Source organism: Leptonychotes weddellii, chromosome 4, assembly GCF_054177405.1.
Source record: "Leptonychotes weddellii isolate Sample4059 chromosome 4, ASM5417740v2, whole genome shotgun sequence".
Taxonomy (NCBI): Eukaryota; Metazoa; Chordata; class Mammalia; order Carnivora; family Phocidae; genus Leptonychotes; species Leptonychotes weddellii.
Window position 1 is genome coordinate 13,644,713 of NC_138372.1, and position 15,054 is coordinate 13,659,766.

General features: G+C 55.2%; 1 protein-coding gene and 1 long non-coding RNA gene across 4 annotated transcripts in view; one reads left to right on the plus strand and one right to left on the minus strand.

Annotated features, from left to right (window-relative positions):
* The window catches only part of VWA5B1 (von Willebrand factor A domain containing 5B1), a 54,814-nt gene extending 48,666 nt beyond the window's left edge, over positions 1-6,148 (plus strand). For all 3 annotated transcript variants that reach the window (XM_081817628.1, XM_081817629.1, XM_081817627.1), the window contains exons 18-22: positions 86-214; positions 2,526-2,600; positions 3,448-3,517; positions 4,041-4,158; positions 5,639-6,148. In XM_081817628.1, the coding sequence (XP_081673754.1) occupies positions 86-214; positions 2,526-2,600; positions 3,448-3,517; positions 4,041-4,158; positions 5,639-6,145 (899 nt within the window). In that variant the 3' untranslated portion in view covers positions 6,146-6,148. The remainder of the gene's footprint in view (positions 1-85; positions 215-2,525; positions 2,601-3,447; positions 3,518-4,040; positions 4,159-5,638) is intronic.
* Positions 6,149-10,722: 4,574 nt separating this feature from the next.
* LOC115942606 (uncharacterized) overlaps positions 10,723-15,054 on the minus strand; it is a 56,766-nt gene continuing 52,434 nt past the window's right edge. Inside the window, exons 4-7 of the long non-coding RNA XR_014144695.1 lie at positions 13,599-13,746; positions 12,680-13,110; positions 12,359-12,526; positions 10,723-11,552 (exon numbers count right to left, since the gene is read on the minus strand). This is a non-coding gene — a long non-coding RNA (uncharacterized LOC115942606). The remainder of the gene's footprint in view (positions 11,553-12,358; positions 12,527-12,679; positions 13,111-13,598; positions 13,747-15,054) is intronic.

The window sequence follows — 15,054 nt, forward strand, 5'->3', positions numbered from 1 at the left end:
AGAATCATTCCTGCCGGCCCTGGGGGAGAGGCAAAGGACTGACCCAAGTGTATCCATCTGACCCCTTCTCCTTGTCCTCATGAAGGTGCTGCATGGCGGATGATCAACTCTCAGGTCCTGACCCGACAGTGGAGGGGCGCTGCTGCTGGCTTCGGACGGTCTCAGACCCTGCTCGGGGAAGACTCGGCAGGAGACGGCAAATTCCAGAACCTAAGTAAGAGCTGCCTCAGGCGTGTTCTGAAGCCTGGGCCCCAGAGGCACCCTGGTATCCAAGGCCCCCTGGAAGCCAGGCTCTGAGTCTGCCCTCTGGGCCCCCTGCAGGACCAGGGTGAGGCCAGGCCTCCCAGGCTCTCGGAGGCTCAGCTTGGCCCAAGTATGCCTCCGTGAACACAGCTTTGCTGAGAGAGCTGCCGGGGGCCCGTGGGCCCGCACCATCCCTCCACCTCTCCCCTTTCAAAGTCTGCAGAGCCCAGGGGCTGTTCCCTGACTCCAATCTCTTGAGTCCTCCCAGGCACCAAATGCCAGGAAAACTAATAAACAAGGGGAAAAGCGAGGGCCAAGAGGTAGTTCCATCTGTTTGGGTCCTACCATCTGCTTCTTTCAGAATTCCCAAAGCTTCCTTTCTGCCTTTGCCTGATTTCGTTGTGCCTATGGCTTAAGCATCCATGATTTGACCCTTTTGTGACCTGGCACTAATTCACAGGATAGCTTTAACCCTCTGTTTCCTGAATGTCTGCATGTCTTTTGGTCCCTCCATAGACAGCCTGGCTGCTGCAGTAGTCCTAACCCCTTCCTTCGTGCCCTCTCATGTATCTCCTGCCTTCTTCTATGCATGGGAAGGACATCAGAAGTCCCACCTGGCCCCTAGGCCAGACACCCAGATCATAATAATTTTTTACCTGGGGGACTCGAAAGTTCTCACAGACATTGATGGAGTAAAAAAAGGAACAGTGTGTGAGGGGTAGAAGAATGCGTAACTACAGAACTAAAAAGCTCTGCCAGCTCTTTGGTCCCTCAGAGCCTCCCAAACTGGGGGTGGGGGAAGCTGCTGGAACCCCTGAGCCAAGCTGGGCTTCCTGTCTAGAGGAAATTTCTGGCTACCTTTTCATTTCTCCATAGCCCAGTTCTTGGTGGCCCATGGCTTCCATCAAAATCACAAATCCCTTTTTTTTTTTTTAAGATTTATTTCTTTATTTTGAGAGAGAGCAGGGGGAGGGGCAGACGGAGAGAGAGAATCCTGAGCAGTCTCCCCACTGAGCCGGAGCCTGCCGTGGGGCTGATCCCACCACCCTGAGATCATGACCTGAGCCGAAATCAAGAGTCGGACCCTTAACCGACTGAGCCACCCAGGCGCCCCAATCCCTTCTTTTCATTGACCTCTGATTCACACCCAAGTGTCTGTAACTTCTAAACTCTTATTCTATCCCAAGCCCTTTCTCTCCCCAAGGATGACAATAGCTAACACGTACTGTGAGTTTTCTTTGTGCTGGGCGCTGTTCTAATCTAATTTCCTCCAAGCATCTGACAAAGTTGGTGAGGAAAGCGAGGCTCAGAGAAGTTAAGTGACTTACTCAGTGTCACACAGCAGATACATGGTAGAGCCAAGACTTGAACCCAGGCAGTGCTTGGCTCCAGAGCCCATGAGGTGAACTACCATGCTGCTGGCCTCCCGCCTGACTCAGTTGCTCCACATCCAGTCCCTAATTCGCTGTGGTGCTGCTCCCGAGCCCCCAGCGATAAACAGAGCTTCTGGGCCCTCACAGAGCCACTAATGGTCTCAGAGGGGAGACAGAAGCTTTGATAAACTGTGTGCATGAAGACTTTTCCATATTTTATACTCTTCCCTTGTGGTATATTGCCCATCCTGGTCCAGCCCTTGAAATAACGATCATAAGAATAATCACCCTGATGATGCATATTGAACAGACTATGTACAGTTATTATCCCCCATTTTACAGATGGGGAAACTGAGGCTCAGGGCCCTCTGACAAGTCAGTGCCATGTTCTGGTGCCTCCTGCAGAGTTGGCATGAGCCCCTCCTCAGTGAGGCACAGACCTGGTGAGCTGAGGCCCACCTCTCCCCCCACCCTCAGGCCCCTGACCTGCTCCATTGCCCTGCTAGGTCTATAGCTCGGGGCTTTATTGAGCACTTCCCTTGGGCCAGGCACTAAGCACTAGCTGGGTATTACCTCCCTTGATCCCTACAACAACACTGTGAGATGGATAGTCCGATCCCCAATTTTCAGTCTAAACTTATAAAGGAAGTAACTTTCCCGGGGTGACACAGCTAGTTAGTGGGGGAGTTGGGATTTGAATCCAGGTGTATCTGACTCTTATGGGGGAGCAATGGTGTTCTCTCTGGAAGTCAAAGGCCCACACAAGCAGGGGTGGAAACCCTGACCTTGCTCTCCCAGCCCACCCCCAGGTACTGTGAATTTGGACCTTCACTCTCCTTGGGGGGATGAGAGGTGAGAAAGGGAGGGCCAGAGGAGCTCAGGCCTCACTGGCTTCATCATCTGTTGTAGATATGGAGGAAAGCCCCACCGCGCCCTTCAGTGAGATCACGTCCCCGGGCTGCGAGAAGTATGTTGCTTCCGAAGGTGAGTAGGCAGTCAGCCAACTCTGTCCTTAATTAAGATGGTGGCAGTGATTGATCCTTGGGCCAGGAGAGTGTCTTAGCCCAACAAAGTCCTCAGTGGTTCATTTATTCCTCAAAACATCCCTGTGTGAGATTTTTTTTTTTTTTAAGATTTTATTTATTTATTTGAGACAGAGAGAATGAGAGACAGAGAGCAGGAGAGGGAGGAGGCTCAGAGGGAGAAGCAGACTCCCTGCTGAGCAGGGAGCCCGATGTGGGACTCGATCCCGGGACTCCGGGATCATGACCTGAGCTGAAGGCAGTCGCCCAACCAACTGAGCCACCCAGGCGCCCCCTGTGTGAGATTAATAGGAGTATCCTTAATCTAACGATGTGGAAACTAAGACTCAGAGAGGTAAAGTGACTTGCCCAAGGTCACACAGCAAGTTAGTGACAACACCGGGCCTGGAACTGGACCTCCCAGTTCCCAGCTGAGGGACCATTCTATCACCTAACTCTGCTTAGAAGCCTCCAGCAATGTGCCAGGGAAGGAAATTCAATGTCCCCACTCAGGGATGAGGGGTCTGATATGAAGCCATCACTGCCTCCCGTGGGTAACCTTCCAGAAGACACCAGCAGCCACCTGCCACGGAAATTTGGAGGTCTATTTCTTACACGTGGACATACATATTTCACCCTTCCTGACACCACCTGGGTCAAAAGCAGCCCTGCAGCCTAACGGTTAGCTTGGACCCCTAGGGATGTAGGCAGGCCCCTTCTCCTCTCCAGGCCTCTGTTTCCCCGCTTGGCAGGGAGCACTTGGACAGGGTCATCTGTCAGGCCCCAACCGTCATTCTGTGGCTCTCCAGGTCCCCTGCGCAGTCTGGCCACCAATACCCTTTCTTCCTTCAAGACCTCAGACTCTCTCTTTGGATCCAGGTACGTGGGATTTCCACCAGAGGTAGGCTGACCCCCGGGGCCGTCCCTGGCTTGGGAGGCAGAAAGCAGGCCCAGCCTGACATTTAGACAAAAATGAACAATCTGAAGGGTATCGAGAAGGCCTCCTACCCCCAGATACACTGTCTTCCGGTTTTGCACTGTGGAAGCCCCCCAACATGTCCATGGTCTCCATGCAGGTGCAAACCCCCTGGGAGGGCTAGCCTAAGATTCTCTGACCACTGGGCTGAACAAGAATACACTATCGGAAGAGGGTCACAGAAAGAACACTAACGTGTTCCTCATCTAGGCTGCTGCTAACTCACTGAGTGACTCGGGAAACGCAAGCCCCCCTCCCTGGGCCTCAGTTTCCCCAGCTGTCAAATGAGGAAGTCGGAGAAAGCCATCTGTCACCTCCCTTCTGGCCCTGACTTTTGGAGGCGGCTGAGCGGGCGCTGGGGGGTGGGATGACCAGGGACACTAGGGGGGCAGCTCTGGCCACTCTTGCCCGGTTCCACCCACACAGGCTGAATCTGAGCAAGTCCAGGCTGCTGACTCGAGCAGCCAAGGGCTTCCTGAGCAAGCCACTGACCAAGGCTCCAGAGTCAACCCCAGGGAGCCAGAGTTTCGACTATATCCCGCTGGTGAGTGCCCCAGACCCCAGACCTCAACCCCCAACACACTCCGAGGGGCCTTCCTGTGAGCCTCCTGCCCACCTCTCCCCCTTCACAAAGGGAAGAAGACTGAGAGCTTCCCACCCAAGTAGCCAGCAGGGCAAGGGCCGGGGGCCTAAGAGTGTTGCTAGAAGCCAGCACCAGCATCACGAATATTCTTTGCAATCTGCTCTCTTTGCTTTAAAAAATTCACAGGAATTTTGCATTCTACTCCACCATCTATGTGTGTTTATTTTCCAATACATAAAAATAAGCCTTGAAATAGCTCACAAGTAAGTAAAATTAACACCCCAGGGACACGCACCATGTTTAGCAAGCGACTCTGCAGACAGCCCAGCATGCTGTGGCAGGGTGAGAAGCCCAGGTCTGGAGGGGGGGGGTCTCTGCATTGAAGAGCAAGGGGGCCCAGCGGGGCTTGGGGACTAGAGGGTGCTGGGAGAGGGGCCCCAGTGTGAGCTGCACCACACAGCCCCAGGCCCCACACACCCAATGCATAGCGTCACATCGAATTTCCAAACCTCCTGGGCTGCAGAGCACTGTGCTTGTGTTAAGTGTTTGTGGGGCCAGGCACCGTGCTAGACCCTGGGAGGCAACCTTGAACTGGATGGACATAGTCCCTGAGCTCATGGCACTCAGTGCCTAGTGGGGACACGGACAAGGAACCAGACACTCCTGATGCTTGGGTGATGTGAGAGCAGAGGTCAGGTTTAGTGCGGGACATGTGACGGCCGGAGGGACACCACTTCAGGCTTGAGGTCAGGGAGGAAGGAAGCCTGACTGCCTGAGGAGTACAGTGGTCAGACCGAGACCTGAAGGGTGAGGAGTCATGGCCGGCAGTGGAGAGAGGAGAGAGCTTGGGGGCCGGAGAATTGGGGGTGGGTGGCGGGGGGATAGTTGAGGATGAGCCAGCGATCTGGAAATCGCTGATTCTAAGAGAAACTTGAAGTCACTGAGCTGATGGCCTCCAAAGAGCGCCATGGTCTATGCCTTACCAAAACCCTTCAAATTCGGGAAAGAGGAGGAGTTGGGGGGATGGGGCAGGGGAGGAAAGTGGAAGCAGCTGGTGGGTTGCAGAGCTGAGTAGAAAGTACACCTGTTGGGACTTAGAAACTGATCAGTGTGGAGGAGGGACTGGGAGGTGAGCTGCCCAGAGTGTGTCGGAGGGCAGTGGATGGCCCCAGTGGCCGAGCGGGGCCCACCTGCGCAGGACAAGAGGCAGGTGTGAGGGGAAGATGTTGGGTTGGGCCTGATCAGTCTGAAGGGCCTGTGGGATAAGCTCAGAGATGCCCGGTTGGCCGGGGTGTCCCGCAGATCTCCCAGGCGCGAGGGGCAGGCTGGGGGCAGCGAGGGGGGATGAATGGGCGGGCTGTGTGGACCCAGGCTTTTGCATGGCCTGGGACTCCACAGGCTAAAAAGTTTGAGGCCCACTGAGGGGCTCCCCCACACACAGGTGTCTCTGCAGCTGGCCTCCGGAGCCTTCCTGCTCAACCAAGCCTTCTGCGAGGCCATCCACATCCCCATGGAGAAGCTCAAGTGGACCTCACCCTTCACCTGCCACCGAGTGTCCCTCACCGCCCGCCAGCCTGAGTCTAAGACCCCAAGCCCCCAGCTGTGCCCCAGCCCCTCCGCGCAGCACCCCTCCTGTGATGGCTTCTCCCCGGAGCCTCTGGGGGAGGCCAAGCCAGGCTGGGAGCCCAGGGCCGTGATAGAACACACGGGGAAGCTGTGGGCCACGGTGGTAGCATTGGCGTGGCTGGAGCACAGCTCGGCCTCCTACTTCGTTGAGTGGGAGCTGGTGGCCGCCAAAGCCAACTGGTGGCTGGAGCAGCAGGAGGTGCCCGAGGGCCGCACGCGGGGCACGCTCAAGGCGGCCGCCCGCCAGCTCTTCGTGCTGCTGCGGCACTGGGACGAGAACCTGGAGTTCAACATGCTCTGCTATAACCCGAATTACGTGTAGTCGGGGCGGGAAGGGAGGAGAGGGAGGGGACCGTGCGGGCCTGGCGGGGGGAGCTTTTGCAGCTGTAGCCAATATAACGGTTGCTAGAAAGAGCCCTGGACTGGCAGTCAGGAGGCCTGAGTTCAATCCCAACTTTGCTACCACCTAGCTGTGCGATTGTAGGCCAGCCCCTACCCCCTCTCTGGGCCTCAGTTTCCCCACCTGTAAAATAAGTGCGTGAGGTGAGGGAGTTGGACTAGATCTCTAGACGCTCCCAAGGTTCCTCTCGGCCGGATGCCCAGGCAGCCGTGGGGTGGGGAGAGAGAAAATACAGTTTAAACCCCAGTTCTCTCTGGAAGAGGGTCCCGTGGGCAACGCCCCCCAAAATAAAAGGGTGGATGAGCGAACCCAAAAACTGTCAGTAACCAGACCCGCGAGTTCGCGTCTAGGCACGGGAGGCCACCTTGTCTCCACGGTGACAGTCCAGCACCCCGAAATCCCACTTACAAACCCACTGGAGAACCATCCTTCCCAACATGTTACAAAGAGTCACTCAGGGGCCTTTTCCCTGGGCTTGGAAGCCCTTAGTATATTCTAGTTTGCAGACTCTCGGTGACCTCCAGTCTGAGAAGAGGAGGCGGGAGGCCAAGGGGAGACCCCCTGCCAGTGGAGGTGTGAAAACCAAGCTTCAGTCTGTGCAAAAATAGTCCAAACAAAATAGACATGGTCACAGAAGCCGGTGGAGAAACAAGGCAACACCTTAAATAATTTGCACAGTTTTAGGAATTGTACGAGGCGACCTCCGCTGGCGCTGAGGGGCACGCGAGCCCCCGCGTCGGCTCCATTCTGGGGTCTCGGGGTCCCTCTCTGCAACAAAGAACCAGTGCTTGGCTGCAGTGCATTTGGGGCCAGGAGCTTCAGCTGGGAGGGGGATTTATTCAAAGAAATGAAGGACTCTTGAATTGTCCAGCAGAGAGACCCTGGGCACTTCCCTCTCTCAAGCCCACATGTACCCTGTGGTGACAGGCGCAGCCTCAGATTCCCTGGGGGCTGGCGCCCAGTCGTCTCTGCCCTGAAGACTCCTCTGGAAGTCCAGCAGCCTGGGACTCCAGGCTGAACCCACACACCACCCTCTCCAGGCCTTAATGTCTCTTCACCAAGTGGTCCCTTCGGGCCCCAGGGCCCTGGCACAAAGCCAGTCCCTCTCCAGGGAGATCTGGAGGTCCCCACAGAGCAAACTGACCTGTGGAGGGGCTGTGGGCTCTGGCACACGTCCCAGCCTCACGAAGACTCGAGAAATGCCTGGTCTTCAGCAGGTGCGGAGGGAGAGAGGGGCTCCAGCAGAATGCCCTTCGGGCGTAGAGAAGAAGATGTGGTATCCTGCCCCCCACACAGCCTGCCCTGGATTTGGGGCCCTGCCCTGCCCGCCTGCTGTGCTGCAAAATCCCCCAGGAGGGCTTCCCTCCCCTGGGGTCCTGCTGAGGCTCCGAAAACCTGGTGATCCATCCCCAAGGGAGGGGAAGGGGCTGGAGACCTCATATAAAGTCCTGTCTGCTGCTTGGCTGAGTGTTGTGCTTTAGAATCACCCTCTGGGGAGGAACCCAGCCGGGCAGTCACCAGCACCGTGGCCACCACCACCCCAGGTGGCGCATGGATGACAGTCTGGGCCGTTGGCTTAAAATCAGTGCCACTTAGCGGGATAAGGGTTTTAGGCTCTCTTGCTCAAGGCCTCAAGCAGGTGTGAGGACAGCCTTGTCGCCTCCCTACACACCTCCCCGCACAAAAGTAACACTCATGCAGCCAGCAGCCCCAGCTTCGGGGTAAGGAGAGAGGGGTGTGACATCCCCTCCTTGGCCCACCATTAGTGGAAGCACCTGTCAGGCCGAGGGTGGGAACTCCTGGCACTCGTTTGGGCAAGTGGCTTCCCCTTGCTGGGTGCGCAGGAGCTGGGGCGCTGCCCCTGCTCCAACTTTCCCAGATTCTCTGCCTTTGTGATGCTTACCCCGTAGTGACCATGGACTTGCGCTCACTGTCTGTGTAACCTTGAACCAGTTATGTGTGCTTTCTGGGCCCCTCTCCTCTCAACACGATGAGACTGGACTGGGCCACCAGCCTCCTGAGCCACCTGATTCGGGGTCTCCAGGCTCAGTGTGGACAGTGAGCAGGTTCAAGGTGGCCCAGTGTGGAACTGGAAGGAGTAACCGAGAACCCACCAAGGTGGTAGGTGTACCACCCCCTTCTCCAGGGAATGTCCTCGGATCCTGCTCCAGGAACAGTTGCTGGAAATCTGGGCCGCTGACATCCACACCCCCTGGCTCCCGCGCCTAGCACCCAAAGGGGTAGAGGAACAAATCCTCATGAATATCAAATAACCCCAGGGCTTTGGGGGACATCTGGATAAGAGACATTTCTTAAAGGCCTTCAGAGGTATTGAGATGACACGCAGTCTCCGGAAACTGCCCCCAGGATTGCCAAGCCCAGAGCAGAAGGGACTAGCTTTAAGGAAAAAATAAGAACCTTAGGTAATTAGCACATGCACTGAAGCTAAGATGGTTCCAGAAATTCTCAAGGAGGGACACACTGCTCCTGCAATTGGGATTAACTTGGATCTGGATTTTTTGTTAAGCTAGCCCTTGCCTTCTAGGTGATGCAAAGAAACATTTATGCCCTGCCTGGCTGAAGGATCAGGAGAGTGCACATGCCTAATGGCCCTGTCCGACAGAGGCCGCCTTCAGCGGCAAGAACACTGAGGAGCATCGGGGAATTTCAGTGCTGGTCTAAACTCCATCAGCGTGCTGTGTGACTTCTGGCAAGTTGCTTGCTTTCTCGGGGCCCTGTTTCATCTTTTGTAGAATGAGGAGGTTACACTCAATCAGCATTTCCAACACTATTCCTTGGTTGATATGTGAATTAGCAATTCACGAGAAACTGTCCAGCAGGCAAATATGTTGGGGAAACACAAGGAAAACAGACTTCTTTAGGTCAAGACAGACTCAGAGTCATGAATATGTAAATGTGTATTGTCAGTCTCCGAAGAGGTGATTCAGAAGGTTGCTCTCCCCCAGGTTATCGGTTGGGAAAACACTGGTCTAGATCTCCCTTAGGGATCTTCAGGCACTGACATTCAAAGAGCCTTCATTGAGAACCTCCTGTATGCCAGGCCTCCTGGGGCAGCAGAGTGAACACATCGGCTGGTGCTCCCGTCCTTTTGGAGCTTGGTGAGAAGTATCTGAAGAATGTCTGCTCCATGAACCACTTCCCCACTCCCTGGCATTCCGGGGCGAGTATGTCTTCGCCTGCCACATCCCCAACCTCTGATGCTGCCGTATGTAGGGGTGGCCTCAGATGGTGCATCATTTGCACTAGAGGACAGCCCCTGAGCTTTCCGACACCGATAGTGGGTTAGAGCAGCATGGCACCCTGGCAGGAGCGCCTGCGATGGGCCACCTTTCCCAGGAGGGACAAGGGAGTCCCTGCCACAAAGTGTCCCAAGGATCCAACCTCCTGCCACACATAGAGTCCTCCCTCCGGGCCCCCTCAGCTGAGATCAACTCCAGATCCTGGGAAAACTGGGCCCCACACTTGGGCAGACTTGCTCTGGATTTGAAAATAAACACCGGCTTCCAGGTAGCACTTGCGTTTTCCCCATCCTTCCCCTGCCTGCGGACAAAACAGACGACATCTACTGTCCTCGGCTGCTATAACAGGGTGAATGGAGTAGCGAGTTCGAAAACTACCTGCTGTGGCGGGGGGGGCGGGTTCACCTGCTCGCTAGGAGGGGAATCTTCCCTCTTCCTTGGCAGGGACCCCCAATGAAAGGAAGTGAGAAAAGGAGTCTCCCCTGATCTGTGTGCAGCCTCCGCCTGGCGACTGGCCACCTCATTCACCAGCCCCACTGGAACCCGTGAGAAGCACCTGCTATTGCAGGGTCCAAATGCTGCTATTCACTACTTGCGTATTGGAACCTCTCCCAAGTGGTCCCCAAACTCAAATGCATTCTGCATCCTAGTGCCCTGGAAAGGGAAAGAGAAAGGCATTGCTACCCCAGGAATGGGCTGTGTGTTCACTGCCGTGGCATTTGGGAGATTTTTTTTTTTCCCACCAATCTAGCAGGGACTAGGGAAATCAGTTCCCCCCACCAAATGGGCGCATTCCTCAGCTGGAGCAGGCTCCGCAGTGCCAGTATAAAAATAACCAGGGCAGGGGCGTATGTGGCATTTTGCAGCTGGATAATCTGATCTGCAGAAATATGTCCTAAGGTCAGGAGCTTGGCAGCATCTCCCAGCCAGGCTCCCAGCCCCCTACAATGGAGCTCCCTGACCCACGCGTTCTCCGGGCCCTCAGCCTGTTGACTTTGACCTCTGAACCGCCTCCCAGATCACCTGACAAAGTGGGATTCCTCCTGTTCATGCTGCAAACCTCCTTGGCTCAGAGCCAGCTGCCTTGAGCTTACCGCCGCTTCCCAAGGCAAAGCGCCTTGCCTCAATGTGGTCAAATGTGGTGACACACGCCGTGTAGTTTTGCTATTTGCCCAGGTGGCTCTGGCTCAAGTGGCATGGCCGGTGCTTGTCCCCCTCGGAGCCTTAAGTGCCTACAACGTGCTGCCCTGTTCCCTTGCCTGCTCACCTGTAATGTCCCCTTCTGTGCCTGTGACACGTCTTAGAACACCCGCTGCCGTTTTTCAGTAGCCAGTCACGTGGATGCTGTGGGAGTCCTGACTGTCAGCCGTCTTCAATCCACCAACAATTAGCAAACCACGCCCTGGGGCTGTAGGACCATGTCTGTTTTCAAAGGAATGGCTTATTTGTCATTGGTGGCTACTGTTCTCTTAGAGGTCTTTAGCTCATAAAAACTAATGAACCTGATGATATGACCAAATGATACTGTGTCTGCTCTTTTGTTCTCCAAAACCGATACCTGGCTTTCAAACTGGTGGTTCAGTGGTCTGTCTGCCTTGCTCCGTGTGCTCACATCTGTCTTGGTTTGGGATCCCCCCTCGGGTGACCCATCGTCCCTGTCTGCCTGGGACTGAGGTGCGGGGCAGTCTCAGGATGTGGGACTTTAACTTTTAAAACTGGAACAATCCCGGGAAAATCAGAACAAGTTGGTCACGGTGGTTCCCCCAGAAGCAGAGCTTGAGATAAGGATTCAGTGCAAAGAGTGTATTTGTGCAATCCCCGGAAACACCCTGAGGCAAGTGAGGAAGTAAAAGAGCAACACGAAGGACACCAGTAAAGGGAAGGTTACGGCTATGAGTGTGGACTTTCATCCCACTGGAAACCAGAGTAGATGCCCATCTCCAAGCTCACGGAGAAGGAATGAGGTGTGTGCTCCAGCTCCAGTCACTGGTTGAGGGTCACTCCTAAGAAATGGCACTCATTCCGTGGCACTTCTGGCCTCGGCCCGGGTGCCCCTGCTGGGCTCACTTCTGCAGGTAGAGAAAGCCACCAGTCAGAGAAGTACAGGTATTGGTGGGTGTCCAGCCCATGTGCTCCAGGAACTGAACCAGCTGTGGGGGTACGGCAGGACCCTAATGCTCTGCACAGCTGCCTCCCACATTTCCGATTTCCCTCCGAAGCAATTAGTGGTCACAAAATACATTTACTTGAAAATCATCCCCAGCCGCCATTTTGTCTTGGAACCCACACAAACTGCCTCCAAAAGCAAACCTAAGTCATCTGGAAATCCTTTAGCACCTTACCTTGTTTCCTCACATCGGTCATCCCTTTGCAGCCCTCAGGGAGAACAGGCGACTAAAACAGGAATTCCCAATAGGCCAAAAAACATCGCTGTGATGTGCTAACAGCCCCTAATAGGAACCATCTGAGGAGTCAACAGGCTGAGACTGACAAGGCCAACAGAAATGCTGCACACAGGCGTGGCCCTCGTGGATGACTCTCAGCTGGGTAATGGGCCTTTGCTGAGCTAGACAAGCCCTTTCTCTGACCTCCCACCACAGCTCTAGGCTGCTGGGGGACCTGAAGTTCTTTTAGCACCTCACTGACCTATGAGCAGGCACGACCTCCATCTTTATAAGAAACCTGCTGCTTTCTTTTCTTCTCCAGTTGTGCATTTTGTAAAAGCCACTTTGTGTGTATGTGTGTGTGCGTGTGTGTACATGTGCATGGTGTGTGTGTCTGTGTGTGTGTGTGTGTGTCCTGCTGGGGCGGCAATAAGGATCTCCTAGCCCCTCGTGCTATGAAAAACATACTCAGGAAAGCAGAGACTCAGTACCCTTGGATTCTCTCCAGGAACTCTGCAGAAGGAGAGAAGAAGGGAGCCCAAGGTTCAGGTCCTGGCTCTCCTGGGTTCTCTGTCCTGTGGTTGCCAGTTCCCTCCAAGGCACTGTTGGTGTCCTGAGAAACCTGAGCTCCCTTAGGCTTCATTAATCTTTATCTCTGTCTGAAATGGGAGAAAACAGTATGTTGAGTAATAGCCTAGCTCTGCCAAGCTCTCTCGTTCTGCCCTCCAGCAGCAGCTACCCTCCTTCTCATAGGAGCATCACTTAGAATCTCCCAATGATGAATTCCTTCTGGAAGCATCCAGACCACTCACCTGAAGTCTAGCCACCCCAGATCCAGGGTTGGAGAAAGAAAGGGACACATCCTCTTCGATATAATGAGACATAGGTCATCCGTTGGGAGAAGGTCCCCTCCTAGCCTGGGGGGAGGCGGGGCCCTGGATACTCAGAGCTCCTGAGCCTCCAGTAAGCTCTGGGCTGGGTGGGGCTGTTGTCTTTGGTGGCTCCTTCAGCCACTCCAAGTAGATCTTAAGCTCCAAGATCTTGCAGGTTGCAGATATGGACCCTCTCAGGTACTGACCCAGTTCCCGCCTATCTTTCACTCCTGACCTCAGAATCTGGGGCTTCCACAGAGCCGGAATGCAGGGCTGTTCACACAAATGCCTTGGCACGCAGAGCCTGCGGTGCTGTCTGATGCCTTCCAGCAGAGGGCGCTGTGGGCGTGCACTGCCTTCCAGGCCCGGGCCTGCAGAGACGTTTCGGGGAAAGGGGAGCGCAGCGGCAGGGATGAAGGGAGGCTTCAGAAGCTATTCCTGTCCCCTGTCAACAGCCTTTTTTCCCTGCTAAAAATGGGTGATTCGTGATGGCTAGGAAGCCCACTGAAAGGCTGTGCCGGTCACGTACTCACCCGTGAGTCCAGGCACTGGGCTAGCTCCCCTGGAACTGGAAAGGAGGCGCCTACTTGGGCCTTCCCTGCCCTGCCCACTCCTCCTCCTGGCCACCCTATTAGTACCCCTCCTTCTCCAGACTCCGTGAGAGCCCTCCTCCTTCAGGAAGCCTTCCCAGGCCTCCTCCCAGCAGCAGCTTCTTACGGGATATTTACTAGTGTCTACATATGCGTGTTCTGTCTCCCCCATCAGACTGGGAGCTCCCAGCCATACTTGCTGGTCTCTCCCAGGGCAGGATTGTGTAGCTCAGTGTGCAGCCCACCTCCTCCAGGAAGCCCTCCCTGACCTGATCAGACTGGAGGCTCTTCAGGGGCACAGATCCTATCTCCTCCATCTGACCAGGGGTTTTCCAAATGGGGCTCTGTCTCCTCCATCAGACTGTGTGCTCTCTGAGGCAACTCTTGTGCAGCTCCGGTGGCACCTGTCTCAGGACCCTGTGGGGAGACAATACTCAGTCTGAAGACGGCCCTCCTCCCCCGCCCCCACAGGGAGATCTGAGATGCCCCCAAGTCCCCTGAGCTTTGCACACTGGGCGGGAGAAAGAAGGGTTGGATCAGAGGAAAGATCACCACTCCGGGAAAGAACAGAGAGCGGGCAGGCGAGACTCGAGAGGGATTGAAGACACCAGACCCCCTGTTTGCATCACACGCTGGCCCTGGCTCTGTAGGTCCCCCCATTCCACGCGGGCCAGCACCCAGGATGTGGCCCTCGCCAACACGTGTCTCAAGCACGGGCAGTCCATGCGTGAACTGTGGCTGGTGCCCCCTAGTGACCGGGGCCACGCAATGACCCAACAGCTTCGGCCTCGGCGGCCGGAGAGGGCTGCGTAGCAAAGGACCACAGAGCAGGAAATGCCATGTCTCCTGTTCTGGAGGCTAGAAGTCCAAGAGCAAGGTGTGGGCAGGGTTGGTTCCTTCTGAGCACTTCAAGGAAAGGGTCTGGTCCCCTCTCCCAGCTGCTGGGGCTTCCCCGGTTTGTGGCAGCAGACCCCACCCCAGTTTTCACATGGCCTTGGCTCTGGGACGTGACTGTCTCCAAATTCCCCCTTTATCCAAGGACCCCAGGCATATTGGATCAGGGCCCACCACAATGACCTCATTTTAACTTGATCACTTCTGGAAAGATCCTATCTCCAAATATGGTCACGTTCTGAGTCCTAGGGGTTCAGAGTTCAACACAGGAATTTGGGAGTGAGGGGCACAACTGCGCCCATAATGCTGCACTCGTGGAGCTGATGTTCTCACGGAGACAGACAAGAAACACAAAATCAAGGAAACATACATTAAGGCAAAAGGCAGAAAAATGAAGCAATGTTAGGGGAAAGGGAGTGTTAGGGTGGGGAGGATGCTGCTTTCCTCGGGCTGGTAGAGACAACCTTCCGACAGGTGACAGAGGAACACAGGCTGGATTCCAAGTGTCCCCTAAGCAAGCTGTTCATGTCCTTGCCATGTTTTCTCTGCCAAGTTGGATGTTTACCAAGAGCTCAGTGTGCAGCCCACCTCCTCCAGGAAGCCTTCCTTGACCTGTACCCCCAGGGCTGACTGGACCTCTCCCACAGTCCTTTGTCCTCCAGGTAATGGCTGTTACCAGCACTTCTAGGTGGTATTTCAGGGCTGTGTGTCTCCCCCATCAGACTACAAGCAACCTGAGAGCAGAGACCGGGCTTCTGCAGTGTCTGAAACCTCCTAGATGCTCAGAACATGTAGGCTGAAGTGCACACTTAGAGGGTGAGCCAGTCCTCT